Source organism: Desmodus rotundus, chromosome 7 (genome assembly GCF_022682495.2).
Source record: "Desmodus rotundus isolate HL8 chromosome 7, HLdesRot8A.1, whole genome shotgun sequence".
In the NCBI taxonomy this organism is placed as follows: domain Eukaryota; kingdom Metazoa; phylum Chordata; class Mammalia; order Chiroptera; family Phyllostomidae; genus Desmodus; species Desmodus rotundus.
The window spans coordinates 24,501,208-24,515,748 of NC_071393.1; the positions used below are offsets into that span (position 1 = coordinate 24,501,208).

Consider the following 14,541-nt stretch of genomic DNA (forward strand, 5'->3'; position numbering starts at 1 on the left):
CACACCAGCCAGGGCTCTTTCCCTACTTTAAACACCTGGTCTACTGTGCACTAGCTGAGAGGCTTCTGAGAGCCCAGAGGCGGGAATGATCTTGAAGTCTTGCGTTTCTGGGAATGAGAACAGCCCACTTCACTGACAATATCTCTTTTAACTCAGGTATCCCAGCTATGGCTGGCGATTCTCGGAATGCTATGAACCAGAATATGGAGATTGGAGTCACTCCCAGGGACCCCAGGAAGATCCCCAAACAAGCACGCGATGACCTCCCCATCGCCACAGACCGCACCCGCCTGCTGGCGGAAGGCAAGAAGCCCCGCCAGCGCTACATGGAGAAGAGCGGCAAGTGCAACGTGCACCACGGCAACGTGCAGGAAACCTACCGGTACCTGAGCGACCTCTTCACCACGCTGGTGGACCTCAAGTGGCGCTTCAACCTGCTGGTCTTCACCATGGTCTACACCATCACCTGGCTGTCCTTCGGTTTCCTCTGGTGGCTCATCGCTTATACCCGGGGTGACCTGGACCACGTTGGTGACAAAGAGTGGATTCCTTGTGTGGAAAACCTCAGCGGCTTTGTGTCTGCCTTCCTGTTCTCCATTGAGACTGAGACCACCATTGGCTACGGCTTCCGCGTGATCACGGAGAAGTGTCCGGAGGGGATCGTGCTCCTCATGGTCCAGGCCATCCTGGGTTCCATCGTCAATGCCTTCATGGTGGGGTGCATGTTCGTGAAGATCAGTCAACCGAAGAAGAGGGCGGAGACCCTCATGTTTTCCAACCACGCGGTCATCTCCATGCGGGACGAGAAGCTCTGCCTGATGTTCCGCGTGGGGGACCTTAGGAACTCCCACATCGTGGAGGCCTCCATCCGCGCCAAGCTCATCAAGTCCCGGCAGACCAAGGAAGGGGAGTTCATCCCCTTGAACCAGATTGACATTAACGTGGGCTTTGACACAGGGGACGACCGTCTTTTCCTGGTGTCACCCCTCATCATCTCCCACGAGATCAATGAGAAGAGCCCTTTCTGGGAGATGTCTCGGGCCCAGCTGCATCAAGAGGAGTTTGAAATCGTGGTCATTCTAGAAGGCATGGTGGAGGCCACAGGTAAGATACTTCACCTTCCTCAGCCCTTCCCACGCCCAGGAGCCTGGGCCCCTGGGATTCCAGAAGATGGAAGTTCGTGTCTGAGAACCCTGAGATGACACTGGCATCCAGCCCAATGCCTAAGTCGTGACGTGAGGACTGTTGTTGCTCAGAACAGAGCACTAACAGCAGCTAATGCTCACTGAACCCACCCAACTTCCGGGCACTGTTCTAACTTTAAACGTGTAAGATCTCACGTATGCCCTCCACATCCCTGTGAGGTACCATAGCATTTCTTCCATCGCAGATTAAGAAACAGAGGCACAGACAGACAGGTTATTTGTCCCAGAGGAGTGCCACTAATCTGTAGGGCCAGGATGCACATCGAAGCAGGGACCCCAAGGCTGCCACTGGTTTCCAACAGGCTATACCGCTTGCCTCCCCTCATCCTGGAGCAGGTGTCGACCCCAAAAGAGCTGTGTCATCAAATAACTTTGGGACCCACAGGGTTAAACAAAGGAACCTGGTCGTTAATGGTGGGACTTGATGGTGTCTTCACACGTTGTGAGCTGCTTCATGGGCAGAGGAAAGTGAGCGGCATTTTGCAAACTCAAGGACTCCCCAAGTCCCAGAATCCTCTTTTTGAAGAGACACTGGTGCCCCAGACCTGTGGGAGGGGCTCTCTGGTTCACCACTCCCCCATCCCCATCAGTCTGCCCCCCAGTTTCCGGCTCAGTGAGCACTGGGTGTGCAGAAAGCCATACCCACACCCAGGTATGCCCATACCCTGCGCTCCTCACAGCCAGCCTGGCCCCTCCCTGCTCAGCTCTGGACTCTGACAGGCTCTGGCCGCTGAGTGTCCACCACCCCTCAGTCAAGGCAGAGCCCCCAGAGAGCCCAAGGCTCAAGGAGTTCAAGTCCCCTCCCCCACACTGGCCGGACCTCCTGGGGTGAGGAGCCCTCCACCAAACCCTGCACCCGGCTTCCTATCCCACCCTCCTCTGGTCCCTTTTCTCTCTTTTTTTTTTTTTTTTTATTTTCACCGAGCAGACTGAACACTTGTAGAACACTCACTTGTAGAAAAATTGTTCTCATTTTTGCCACAGTACTACAGGGCCAGCTTCGATCCCATTTCACAGGTGAGGCATCTGCAGGGGCAGCTCTTGCAGACAGGAAGTGGTCACAGCCAGGCCTTTCACTTACAAATGTAGAGCTTCAGTCCTCCACACCACACTGCCCCCTAAATGTTAGGCACTGGTCCCAATGGAGGCCAAAGGAGACTCCCCCACCTTTCAGAAAGCTGGTCTCTGGGTGGGAGAGCCCGACGGGGCAGCCACAGACCCTCTCCCATGTGCAGCCAGTGGGATGTGGCTGGGGTGCAAACGGGCTCCAGGGGCTGGTGCGGCCAGGCCTTGGCCATCGGCCGGGCCGGATAGAGCCTGGCCAGGCAGCACATGGTGGCAGCCACAGGAGGCGCAGGAGCTGAGGACAATGGGGATGCTGGAGACCTCCTCCAGCAGGGTTGGGGGCCCAGAAGTCATGCTCCCTTGACCCTGGACTCAGTGTCAGAACTCAGGCCAAGTTTCTGGAGGAGGAGCTCAACTCCAAGGCCACAAACAAGGGGTCAGATCAGACACTTGGGGACAAATAGGAAGGCACTCTCCGGCCACCCTCCCTGCCATCTGACACTGTGGTGGCGAGGGGGAGGTTCTTCCTCTCATCTCCTTCAAAGTCAGTGGCCTGCAGTTGACTTGCCCTCTCTGGCTGGTGTCTCCCTGCTGGTGACCTGGGTCACACTTGCTGCTGTCCTTGGGACTATCTAAATGAAGCAGGAAGGCCGGCTCTTCCAGTACCCCCCCAGCAGCCCCCTGCTGGAAAACCAGGGAGACCAAGGAGATAATGGGAGGGGCCGCCCCCACCCCATGTCCGTTCTGAGCTCAGTGACTTGAGTGGTTTGATCACCACACATGTGGAGCCCGCGGGCTGTGGGTTCAGGCCCCGGTCGGACCAGTGCAGCTTGGCCGGACCTGCCTTGTGGGCTGTCGGAAAACTGAGGATAGCATCTCACCGGGTGGACGGGAGGTGCATGTGTAAGTGAAATAACATCGAAAGCATGGTGCCTGGCACCTTGGTGGGCCTCTGTCTTTTCCGAGTGCATTGGAAGATGACCGCCAAGGGCACAGGTGGGATCTCTAGCTATAGGGTCACCCACAGTCCACCCAGGAAGGGCAGGAGAAGAACAGGAAGAGCCCCAGAGGCATGGCCCCTGGTCTCCCATGGAGGCCCTGTCCCGCTGTCTTTCTTGCCCACAACCTGCAGACCTCTGACCTGGCTGCTTATCTGCTGACCGGTACTCAGCTCGGGCCCTTGAAGCTCTGCTGACGTTGGGGGTAGGGCAACGAGGGGACTAAACGGCAGGGCCTGACCCAGGCAGCCTCTACTCCACCCCCAGAGCAGAGAGCCGGCTACCAGCCAGAGCCCGCAGTGCATGGGGTGCCCTGGGGTTGCCAGGCGTGGGTCATGCAGTGGTCGGAAGCAGCCTTTGACCTGACAGGTGTGTATGAGACCCCCTTCCAAAAAAAGGCCGAAGCTGAAGCAGCTTCTCCTTCAGTTCCCGAGGGGCCCTTGGGCACACCTTCCCTGACCAGAAGATTAAATGTCAGAAAGCTGTTTTCTTGCTACCCTAAGCGCAGAGGCTTCCTCGTCCATAAACAAAGCTGCCCTCCCTCTCTGGAGAGAAAGCAACACCTAAAAATAACACAGGCATGCCAGGCTGAGTGGATGGGGAGCAGAGGCACTGGGGCGTGCCCAAATCACAGAGCCAAGCTCTGTGCGTGTGTGCGTGTGTGTGTGTGTGTATGTGTGTGAGAGAGAGAGGGTAAGGGGGCAGGGGAGAGGGGAGGGGACGGGAGGGGAGGGAGGGAAGGGAAGAGGGAAAATCTTCTGCCCACAGGTGCCTACCCAAAACAACCCCCACGTGTTCTAAATGCCTATCAGCTTCCCTGCGTTCACTCACTCTGAATTTATCTTTGTTCAAACTCTTTTCCTGACTCTTGTCAGTCTTCTGGACCTTAATGCTGTTTTCAGGAACCATGTCCCTAGTTCCTGCTATTCCGGAATTATCCACTCCAGTCTCTAGGAACCTATGCCAGAATTTTGTATTTGATTTCTTATTTTCTGCCTCTACCGCACCTTCAGCTGCTTCAGGGCAAGGACTGTTTCTTACTTAGCTTTGTATTTCCTTTGTGCTCGGCACAAAGTAGATGTTCAGCAAATGCTTGATGAAGGATCAGATGGCTGGATGGATGGATGGTTGGAGGAATGGATGGATAGATGGCCGATGGATGGATGGATGGATGATGGATAAATGGATGAACGGATGGATGGATGGCTGTGACAAGTCCTAATGCATGTGCCTTTGTTCCCCCCAGGCATGACTTGCCAAGCGCGAAGCTCCTACATGGACACAGAGGTGCTCTGGGGCCACCGGTTCACACCAGTCCTCACCTTGGAAAAAGGCTTCTATGAGGTGGACTACAACACCTTCCACGATACCTATGAGACCAACACTCCCAGCTGCTGTGCCAAGGAGCTGGCAGAAATGAAGCAGGAAGGCCGGCTCTTCCAGTATTCCCCCAGCAGCCCCCTGCTAGAAAGTGCCGCTAAAGCAGAGTTGGAGGCAGAAGCTGAACAGGATAGAGAGGACGAGCCGAAGGGGCTGAATGGGTCCCGGGAGACCAGGGGTTTGGTGTAAAGGCTGTGCTCTCTCCACATCCTCCCTTCTCTGGCTTCTGTGAGCTCCGATGCTGCAGAGCCGGGGGTCAGGGAGGGGTGAACCAGCTGCGTGTGGTGTTTGGGGGCCCAGGAGCCACGAGGGCTCTGTGGGAGGAATAGTCTATCCAGTCCCCGGACCTCCCAGCTCAGGGCTTCTCCAGACGGGTGGCCTGTTGCCTGGGCCCCTGCGGCAATCCTGCCTCCTCTCTCCCAGCCCCTGTCAGCGCTGGCGAAGGGCCAGGCCAGGATGGGTCTCCCTGCAATGCAAGGGACAGGGTGGCCTCTGTCCTCACACACCTCTCCTTATCGACTGGCCCCGAATCACCTCCCCTCTCGAGTCTCACGGACCAGCTGGCAGGGGCTGACACCTAGAGAGGATGGTCTCCCCCTTCTCCTCATTCCTACCAGCCTAAGGCTCATCATGGATTCAAGGAGGAGAGATTCTGCCCTCCCAGAGACTCAAACGCTCATCCTAGACTGAGGTCGTGGACCTCCTGGGTTAGGCTCCAGCCAAGCCATGCAGGCACTTCCTTTCACACTGAGACCAAGGGTGTCACCCTGGTGGCTGCAGAGGACAAGGCCCTGGGCGATCTCTCTCATTATCTGCGAGAGGTGTGTGCTTGTCCTCTGCTGGGCTCTACCTGTCAAATGTAGCCTCCTGGGCACCTCCTAAGAGTGGCTCCCGGAAGGTGGACTGGGCCGCAGAGCACCTCTGAGCCCGTGCAGTGTGCAGGGCGTCCCTAGTCACGCTCTGCCCTGCACCTCCCACTAAAGGGAGAACCCAGAAGCTGGTTCTTTTTTGTACTTTCAGCCCAAGAATCTCCAAGTGCTTCTAACCTTCACTGTGACTTTCTTTCAAAATCCCAGAGAGCCAGTGGCGGATCCAGGGAGAGAGAGGGCTGCGTTTCAGAGGACAAGATGTGCCAGGCAGTGTGGAGAGAGGGAGGGAAAACAGAGAAAGGCAAGCGACTAGAATTTTAAAATAAGCTTCAGCACCAGTTGTTGCTGAGGTATCTGAGGTCAGGACTTTGGCACATCTTTGTGAACCAGCGAATTAGGGGGTGGGGGGGCCAAAAGGAGAGGTGACTACGAAGGCAGCATCCCCTTCAAGCCCAGGCTGGACCAACTCTCAGCTGGTCCCAGTAGCCCCTGGGCCGGCCCTCCCACAGCCAGGGGTCTGGGAGGGAGGTGGGGCTGGGAGAGCAGGGATGATGCCCAGGGAGGGGTTGGGGAGGGCCACCTGTCCCATCCTGCAAACATGGGGAGGAGAATCATGGGAGAATAAGGAGTGGGTGAACAAGAAGAGAGGAAAGAGCAGAAGAGAGCCTTAAATCTGACAGCTTCAGAGAGCTTTGCTTTTCCAGTACAGACGGCACCAACCATCCATACTGGATGGACAGATGTATGGACAGACCAACAGTGTAGACTGTCCCATCGATGGAAGGAGCAGGTCTGGTCTGTGTTGAGGCAGACAGACTTGTGATTAGCTGACCTAGACCTGGAGACAGATTTCAAATGCTCCCCAGTCACAGAATTATGGAGGCCTCACCCAGCATTTTTTTTTTTAATCCTTACCCAAGGACGTGATTGATTTTGAAAAGAGGAGAAGGGAAGGAGAGAGCAAGGGAGAGAAACATCGATCGGCTCTCTCTCTCATGCACCCCAACTGGAGACCAAATCTGCAACCCAGGCTTGTGCCCTGACTGGGGATCGAACCCACGACCTTCTGGTTTACAGGATGACGCTCCAACCAACTGGGCCCCAGGGGCCAGGCCTCACCCACAATTTTCACAGCTCTCAACTGGCCTTTGAAAACAGAAGCATTCTCCCGCCCCCATTGTAAAGCGCCTTCCCCGGCAGTAAGAGCAAAGCTGCAGTGGGACAGAGAGTTAATGCACAGCAAATAGACTTGCATTTGGATCTCAGGCCCTGGCCCCCTCGGGCTGGGCCTCTAGGTCCTGGGGCAGGTGAGGAGGGGAGGTGGCACCTGCCACCCTCAGGGCAGTGTGATCCCTGTGCTTGGGCACACAGGCTGGATCTTGAGAGGTGGGCACAGGGAAGCAGTGAGCAAGCGGGGGTCTTCCCCAGAGGCACAGTGCTGCGTCAGAGCCCCAGGAACCTATCCGGGGTGAAGCAGGTCACACCAGGGGCTGGAACCCTGCCCTCAGTGGGAAAAGGAAGCTGGTAGCCCACAGCCCTGCACTGGGCACGGCCAGCAGCTAGGAGTCTAAGGCGGGGAGCCCACTACTAAGATCGGAGGCCTTGGGGCGAAAGGAGCTGCAGCAGGAGCTCTTAGGCCGGTACTGACCCAGGCCCACCTGACCCAGGGCTTGCACAGCAGGACTATTTCCTTGTCCCCAACCAGACTGATAGCCTGCCTTAGTCACACCCCTCAGTGCCTGCAGGCTCCAGCCCTCAGTGAGGCCGCTAAGCAAGGACAAGAAACCGCAGGTGAGAGTAGCCTGGCAGCTGGACTGGGGCCTGTTTCTCACCTGCCTCCTCGGTTTATGATTTGAAGCATCTCCAACTGGCCAAGCGAGATGCTTCCCAGTTCTCTGTCTCTGCAGTGGCCTCCACGAATTCAAATCATATCTCTCTGCCAACCACAGAAGCTGGAAAGGTCACAGAGAGGAAGAGAGCAATGCAGCCCTACTCTAAAGCGGTGACAGAACTGAGCCCACGTGTACAGGGATTAGTCATGTACTAATCCAAGTGTACATATTAGCTGTTTCTTCTCGTGGAAGCACAGAAGCAAGATGGCCATGTATATCCCTAGGAAACCCTCCTTCGTGGCCGGTTGAGCCAATGAAAGCTTGAAAAGTTCTTCAGATCATTTTGTGGAAGTTCTTGTATACACATGGACTGACTAAGTGCAAAGTCTGATGATGGCCAGCGCTTCAGTGCGTCCCTTGAAAATCACTGTGCCTGCACACCAGTCCCCGTGGGTCAGAGCCCCAAGTTGCGTGGCTCGGAGTCCACCCGTTACTTCTGACAGGCCACGGAGAGCTGAGCCAGGCTGTGAGGCGGGGCCACTGGGAGTTCCCAGAGGCCTCAACGTCTCCCAGATCCCAAGCATCATGTCCGGGCTCAGACACCAAAAGCACTGGGAGCTGACTCCTGCCTTAGTGTCTACGTCCTTCCTCTCTGAGAACAAACACGCCCTATAAGGGAAAGGCCCCAGGACCCAGAGGAAGGTAAGTTCCCCCTAGCTCTCCTCGCCCATTCAATCTGGCAGCTGACAGGGGTTGACACCTTTACCCAGAGGACCCTGTCCCCAGGCCTGGGAGAAAGGGCATGGCCCACAATTCAGACGCCGCCCTGGCTGTGCAATCAGAGCCCACTTCTTGTCATTTCACTCTTCTGCTTTGAGATCATGGCTGCAGCCATTGACCTCGACAGAGGGGAAAGAGCCCTTGTGTGTGTGGGGAGAGCCCTCTCTCCCCGATCTGTAACCACTGGGCACCGTCTTTCACATTACTGTCCCATGGCCTGCCTTCCAGCAGCTCTGTGCCCGAGAGCCGGGAGCCATGGGAACTGGAATGTTTTGTGTTGACGTTTCCCAAAATAAAAACAGTCGGCCTGTTGTCTGTTAAAAACATGCTCCAAATTCACCTCTGCACACACCATTTACACAGCCCTACTATGCGCCCAGCCGTGGGCGGGCACCTCACACCTGGCTGACTGCATTTAATTCCCAGAGCACTGCAGAGAAGCCTTTAAAACCTCTTGTTACCAACGAGACAACTGAGGTTCAGGGAGGTGAATTAGTTTGCTCAAGGCCACAGAATGACAGGTGCCAAGCGCCTCCCAAACAAACACAGATGGGCCACCACCCTGCGTAACCCCCACATCCGTCTGAAGTGCATCCCGCCAGCTCCGGCAGCGGGAATAAGGACTCCCCGCCCCTTCCGATCGTCGGGTTGTCTGCGTGCTGTGCTGCAGAGCATCAGCTCCCATCCACCCACAGGTTCCCCTGTGGCAGGACAACTGGGAGCACCTTTGTCTGATCCCTAGAGAATGAATGGGCTGTGACGAGAGATTGGATGAGGACTTACACTACTTCGGAAGAAGCCAGCTCTGCTCCGCTTGGTTTTTGCCAATGTTGCCTCCTTAAACTGCTACGTTCCATCTTTCTCCCTGTGTAGGGTTTGTCAATCTTCTTCTTAAAAGAATGCCACTGCACTGCTAAAAATTCATCCAATAAAGTGGGTTTGATCCTACCAGACTCCTCTTTCTCATCTAAATAGGTGACCATGGGCTTCCCAGTGAAGTTCACTGCCATTGGAAACAAACTCGGCCTTCTTATTTGCATCAGTCTAACAACTCAGTAGCAACATCTAGACCAGTGTTGGGGTGACTGCGTGGGCGAAGGTGGGGAGGAGGAAACCGAATGAGGAGGCTGGACCAGGAGTCGGGGCTCGGTGGGCAATGTGCAGGCCGGGGAACCAGAAATTCAGAGAACGTAAGCAATGCAGATTCTCAGGTTAGCTCATTCATTCCGTCCCCCCAAACAATTTCCACACATGCTTTAATGTTAAATGTTCAGATCTACGTTACATAAGTGATCAAGTAACTAAACATGCTCACCTTAGGGAGCCCTGGGACCGGCAGTCCGCGTTCGTGGCATTAACTGGCAAAATGGTCGGGATGACCGCACGATGCAGAGGGTGTAGATGAGGCAGTGACGTTCAGTATTGGCAAAGGACGCCACGATGTTGCAAGCTAAGGCCAAAGGTCTCTGTTGAAAATATCATTAATAGTAGGGGATTTCAGACTGGCTTCTCTTCTGCTCCAGTCAACCCAGTGGGAATTGAACAGTTCAGATTTACGAAACAGGTTAACTGCAGATCTCACTTAAATCATTGCGAAAGGGTAAAATGGCTCACCAGGGCTGGGGCTTGGACCGAGAGGCAGTATTTCAAGTTGCGAAGGGCAGATAGCACCGGTGTGCACGGGAGGTCTCCCGTGTCTGGCCCAGGGTACCCAGGCATGTCTTCCTTCGTCAGTTTGGGCTGCTATGCACACATCCCACGGACTGGGAAGCATAAACAGTGATCATTTGTTTCTCACAGTTCTGGAGGCTGGGAAGTCCAAGATCAAGGTCCCAGCAGGCAATTTGGTGCCCGGGGAGGGCCTGCTTCCTGGTTCACAGGTGACCCTCTTTTCACAGCGTCTTCACTCGATGGAAGGTGGGGAGGACTCTAGCGACTCTTTACTTTTATTTTTTTATTTATTGATTAGAGAGAGAGGAGGAGGGGAGAAGAGAGAGGGAGAGAGAAATGTTAGTTTGTTGTTCCCCTTATTTAAGCACCTGTTGGCTGCTTCTTGCGTGTGCCCTGACTGCAGACAGAACTCGCAACCTTGGTGTATGGGGTGATGCTCTAGCCAACTGTCACGGTCCCATTCAGGAGGGCTTCACCCTCGGGACCTACTCAGTAAAGGCCCCACCCCCTACTACCATCACATGAGGGGTTAGGGTTTCAATGGGTGGGGGGGGGCACTCACATCCAACCTATAGCAAGGCATAAGCAGATTAGTGCCTGTAGCCCAGGCCAAAGTAGGTGCAGGGCGGCTAAGTCAGCACTCGGCAAAAGGCCCTGGTAACACTGAGGGCGAAGCCGCCCTCATGGTGCTCGTGTAAAATAAAAACATTTGCAAAAGCCAGGAGGCTCTGGGAATGGCTGACTGCTTGCCTGTGGGGCAGGGGGGTGGGGGGTGCTCTCGGCTGTGGATTGCAGTTCAAAGACTGTTCCGCATCAGAAAGGAGACACCAAGTCAGAGGGCAGGAGGGGGTGCCCTCCAAGGTCACGTTTGCTGGTCAAGCCTGGGCTGCAGTTTGGGGAAGGAGAACCAGACACGCATTCCTGATCAAAAGCAAAACTCTGAACACTACCTGCAGCAAACCCACCCTGGCCCCAATGGCCCAGACTGTGCTTGGGCCGGCCTGCCTGAGACACACTCCCCCGCCACCGGATGTCCCTTCCGACCCTGCACGATGCCGGCCACCGAGCCGGCAAATAAATGTCTAGGAAGGAGCTTCAGAAACAGAAATGTCGCTGACTTGTCCCTCTAAGGGACTATTCACAGTTACTCAGAGCTGCTGCGACAGTGACCTGGCCTCCCTTCGCTGAGGCAGAACTCCTGCCTCGCAGAGACTAACGAGCAGGTGAGCACCTCAGCACCTGCATCCTTGAGCTCCCTTCTCCTGCCCGGGGTGGGGAAAAGCCTGCGTGGGGGCCCCTGAGCGGGGCGGGGCTGCTGGTGGTAAGGAAGCAGATGATAGGCACAGGCGCTTAGGGTCCCTTCGTGTGCACACACTGAAGGTCATTGTCACCTTCCAAATTGCCTCTTAGATAAACACGCTCACAGGGGAGAACACAGTCGGCCCTGTATGACGCCAGCCTTCACAGCGGTGGCTTTTCTCTCTGAACCTGAAGAAAGGATCGGTCACCGTCACTCAGGAATTCACCGCCATCTGTTCCCCTCCCCGAGGAAGAGGCCAGCTGGGCCTGGTCCGTGGAGCAGATGGGCAGGAGGGGAAGTGTTTGCTGAACCCAGACCGCACCCCGATGGGGAGACGTGGCTGCCACCCGCCACCCCCCCCCGTTCCCACTCAGGGACTGCAACGGTGGGGCCCTCACCCCCTTGTTCTTCACATGAAGCGCGGAACTGGAGCTCTGCCCAATGGACATGCCCATCTTCAGGAGGCCTCACAGCCTTTTCCTGTAAAAGAAGAGCATACTGTCACGTGAAAGCATGGAGCTGTCACTCTCTTGTCTCCCAGAGTCCCAGTGGGACCACAGTAGCCAGAGAACCTGGCCGTGAGTCCAATGGCTGCTGGTCCTGATCACTGTCCCCAGGCCGAGGGACCTTTGGCAGGCATCCAAACAGCCAGCTGGTCGTGTCGGAGGGCAGGGCCGACTCCACACGATGTTCAAAGCATCTCTGACTTCTCCTTGCCTCAGGTTTCCCACATGTGCCTCCGTGCAACAAATACTTACCGAGCACCTTCGTGTGCCTGGAGCAGGGACAGGCGCTGTGGACTCAGCCTCAGTCTAGACATTCTCCCCACCATCCCACCCCTCGGGGGAATTTACCAGCTGCTGGGGAGTGAGGAGCCCCGGAAAATACACAAACAGATGAGACGATTAGCATTCGCAGTAAGGGCTATGGAGGAAACAAACCGGGTGTGAGGTCACGAACAGCGGGGTGCGCCTAAGGAAGGACCCAGGGACTGTTTCTCCAAGGAGGGGACTGTCTCTCCAAGGAGGTGCCCCTGAGCAGAGGCTTTGAATAAGAGCAGGAATGAGCTAATCAGGAAAAGTGGCGGAATGACTGATTCTGGGCAGAGGGAAGGGTGTGAATGTGAATGTGCTGGGGTGGAAGGACAGGCCAGGGAGGCTGTAGCAGGGCCTGGGGGAGGAGGAGCAGAGGGGCGGGCCCTGCCGGACTGGGTGATGCAGCCGTGAGTGTGGACGTTGCGCCGGGTGCAGCAGCAAGCAGTAGAAGGGTTTTACCAGAGGCATGACCGCGTGTGGTTCTACGCTGAGCAGGTGTGGGTTTGGCCACACGGCCCTTTCATTCCCCAGGGTTCCCAGGCTATCAGCCGCAAGGCGGGGACACTTTCTGAGCTGCTCTGTCTGGCTGTACCCACCCTCAGCCTCCAAGACTGAAAAGCCACAGCTCATTCTAAATACCTCTTTACGAACACGTCCAGGTTGTACACTCAGGAGTATTTCTGAGCCACTCTGAACAAACTCGTTTTAAGTATTGTTGCACGTCTTATGTGTCAGACGCGATCAGATTGTGTGAGGACCCTCGTCAGTGCCACAACCCACACCCCAGGTCCGCCAGCAGCGTTTTCCACCTGTGCCGGGCGACCGCCTAGCTGAGCCTCCTCCGCCGGTGGTCCTGCTGCCCTGGGGCTCCGCAACAATGCCAGAAAGCCTTCCTGACGCACGCAGCACTGACCTTGGCAGCTCACTCCGCACCTGTCTCAAATAGGTAGCGGGCTCTTTTCACTGCAGCGCTTCCAGGCAGCATCTGCAAGAGAAGACGAGTCTCTTTTCAAAGCCTTTACAGTGTCCACTTGAAAAAGGAGACTTCATTCGGTGAGGAACTGCTCGAGTGTATGGTGTGTACACAACGTCTGGGAAACAAGGAGTGGTTGGGTGACCCCCGAGAAGTCCGGCTCTGTGCCCCTTCTTAATCTCTCTTCCCCGTGCACATCGTGGACCCCCAGGTGGCCCACACTCTGCCCCCTCCCCTGCCCACCACCCATGACTCAGTGCCTCACACTCACTGACGTTTCCTTCTAAACCTCCTTCAAGAATAGCTGCCCCCAGCCAGTTTAAACTCACTATTCCTTCCTCCTCTATATACGAAATAGGTTGCATTAAAAAAAAAAACAACAACCAATCAACCCTTTTCAGGATGGAAGAGTTCAGGGAGTGGGACTCAGTTGGGTCCAGAAGTCCTTCCGGGCCCCCTGACTCTCAGGCCGGACTTAACTCATAACCACCCACTCACTCCTCCCGCAAACACTGGTGCGCATCTTCCGTGTTCTGAGCATCCCGCCAGGAGCCCGGGAACAGACTTGAATGGGGGATGGCCCCTGCTCTTTGGGAGCCCAGAGCCGGGCCGCATTGCTGCGACTGGCCTCACTAACCAACCATCTCGATGGCGTATATACGCAGACAAATGCCTGGGCTGGGCTGTTGGGTCCTCGAGGAAAAACCAGGTAAAAATACATCGGTATATTCATGAAAAATTATTCAAAGGATTCAAAATTCAGGTTTTGTCTATAAAATCAATGGTTTGTCATCAAATAAGTATTAATGATTTATACATTGAAAATATGCCATTAAAAGACAGTTGTAACTCCAGCAAAAACCTTTACACGCTTCATGCCCACCCATTTCAGGTCCTGTTTATGGCTCTCACTGTAACCTACGGAGAACTGGTCAACCAGGAACACTTACCCCTGAACTGTGGGCCGTTTACCACCAGTGAGGAGTACAGAGTTCAGAGTGTGCAGAGAGCAAGTCTGATTACTGCGAGGATTTCTCTGAGCTCCTCTTGGTTCAACCATGGGCGTGGACTGGATCTGTGCATCCCTTTTTCTTGTGTTACGCAGTGCCCTGGATGTTTTTCATGCTGCAAGTTAAAAAAGAAAAAAGAAAAACACCCACAACCATCCATCCACAGACCTGGGAAAACTCTGCTGCCTGCAAGCCCTCCCTAGGCCCTCTCTCATCTGCATCACTGCAGGCGGCCAGCGGGGAGGCCACATTTCCCAACTGGAGCTCATGCCTGCAGGGGATTTCTGCAGAACCTGCACGGCAGGCCTCTCCCGCACATGCCCATCAGTGAGCAAACCTCAGTGGAGCCCCTGCTGGGGGACACTGTGAGCCTGGCACTGTTTCTGGGACTGGAGTTCCAACCATAGGCTAAAGAGACACGGTCCTTGTCCTCCAGGAACCGATATTGGAGGGGGAGGCAAGCACTAATCTAATGAACTCACACAGTGTGAATGTATGCGTGCGCTTTGGGCCAGTCCTTTGAAAGAGAGGTGGACAGGGCGATGAAAGTTCAAAAAGCATAGATCGGGGGACCTTACCTGGCTTGCAGAAGTGGCCTTGGGGCTGAGTCCCGAAGCATAAGAAGGGCTTGATCAGCAGGAGT

General features: G+C 55.4%; 1 protein-coding gene across 1 annotated transcript in view; it reads left to right on the forward strand.

Annotated features, from left to right (window-relative positions):
- Nucleotides 1-7,520, forward strand: part of KCNJ5 (potassium inwardly rectifying channel subfamily J member 5) — a 28,361-nt gene extending 20,841 nt beyond the window's left edge. The window contains exons 2-3 of the mRNA XM_024557442.3: nt 157-1,104; nt 4,515-7,520. Of these exons, the coding sequence (XP_024413210.3) occupies nt 168-1,104; nt 4,515-4,837 (1,260 nt within the window). The 5' untranslated portion in view covers nt 157-167 and the 3' untranslated portion in view covers nt 4,838-7,520. The remainder of the gene's footprint in view (nt 1-156; nt 1,105-4,514) is intronic.
- The last annotated feature ends 7,021 nt before the right edge of the window (nt 7,521-14,541 follow it).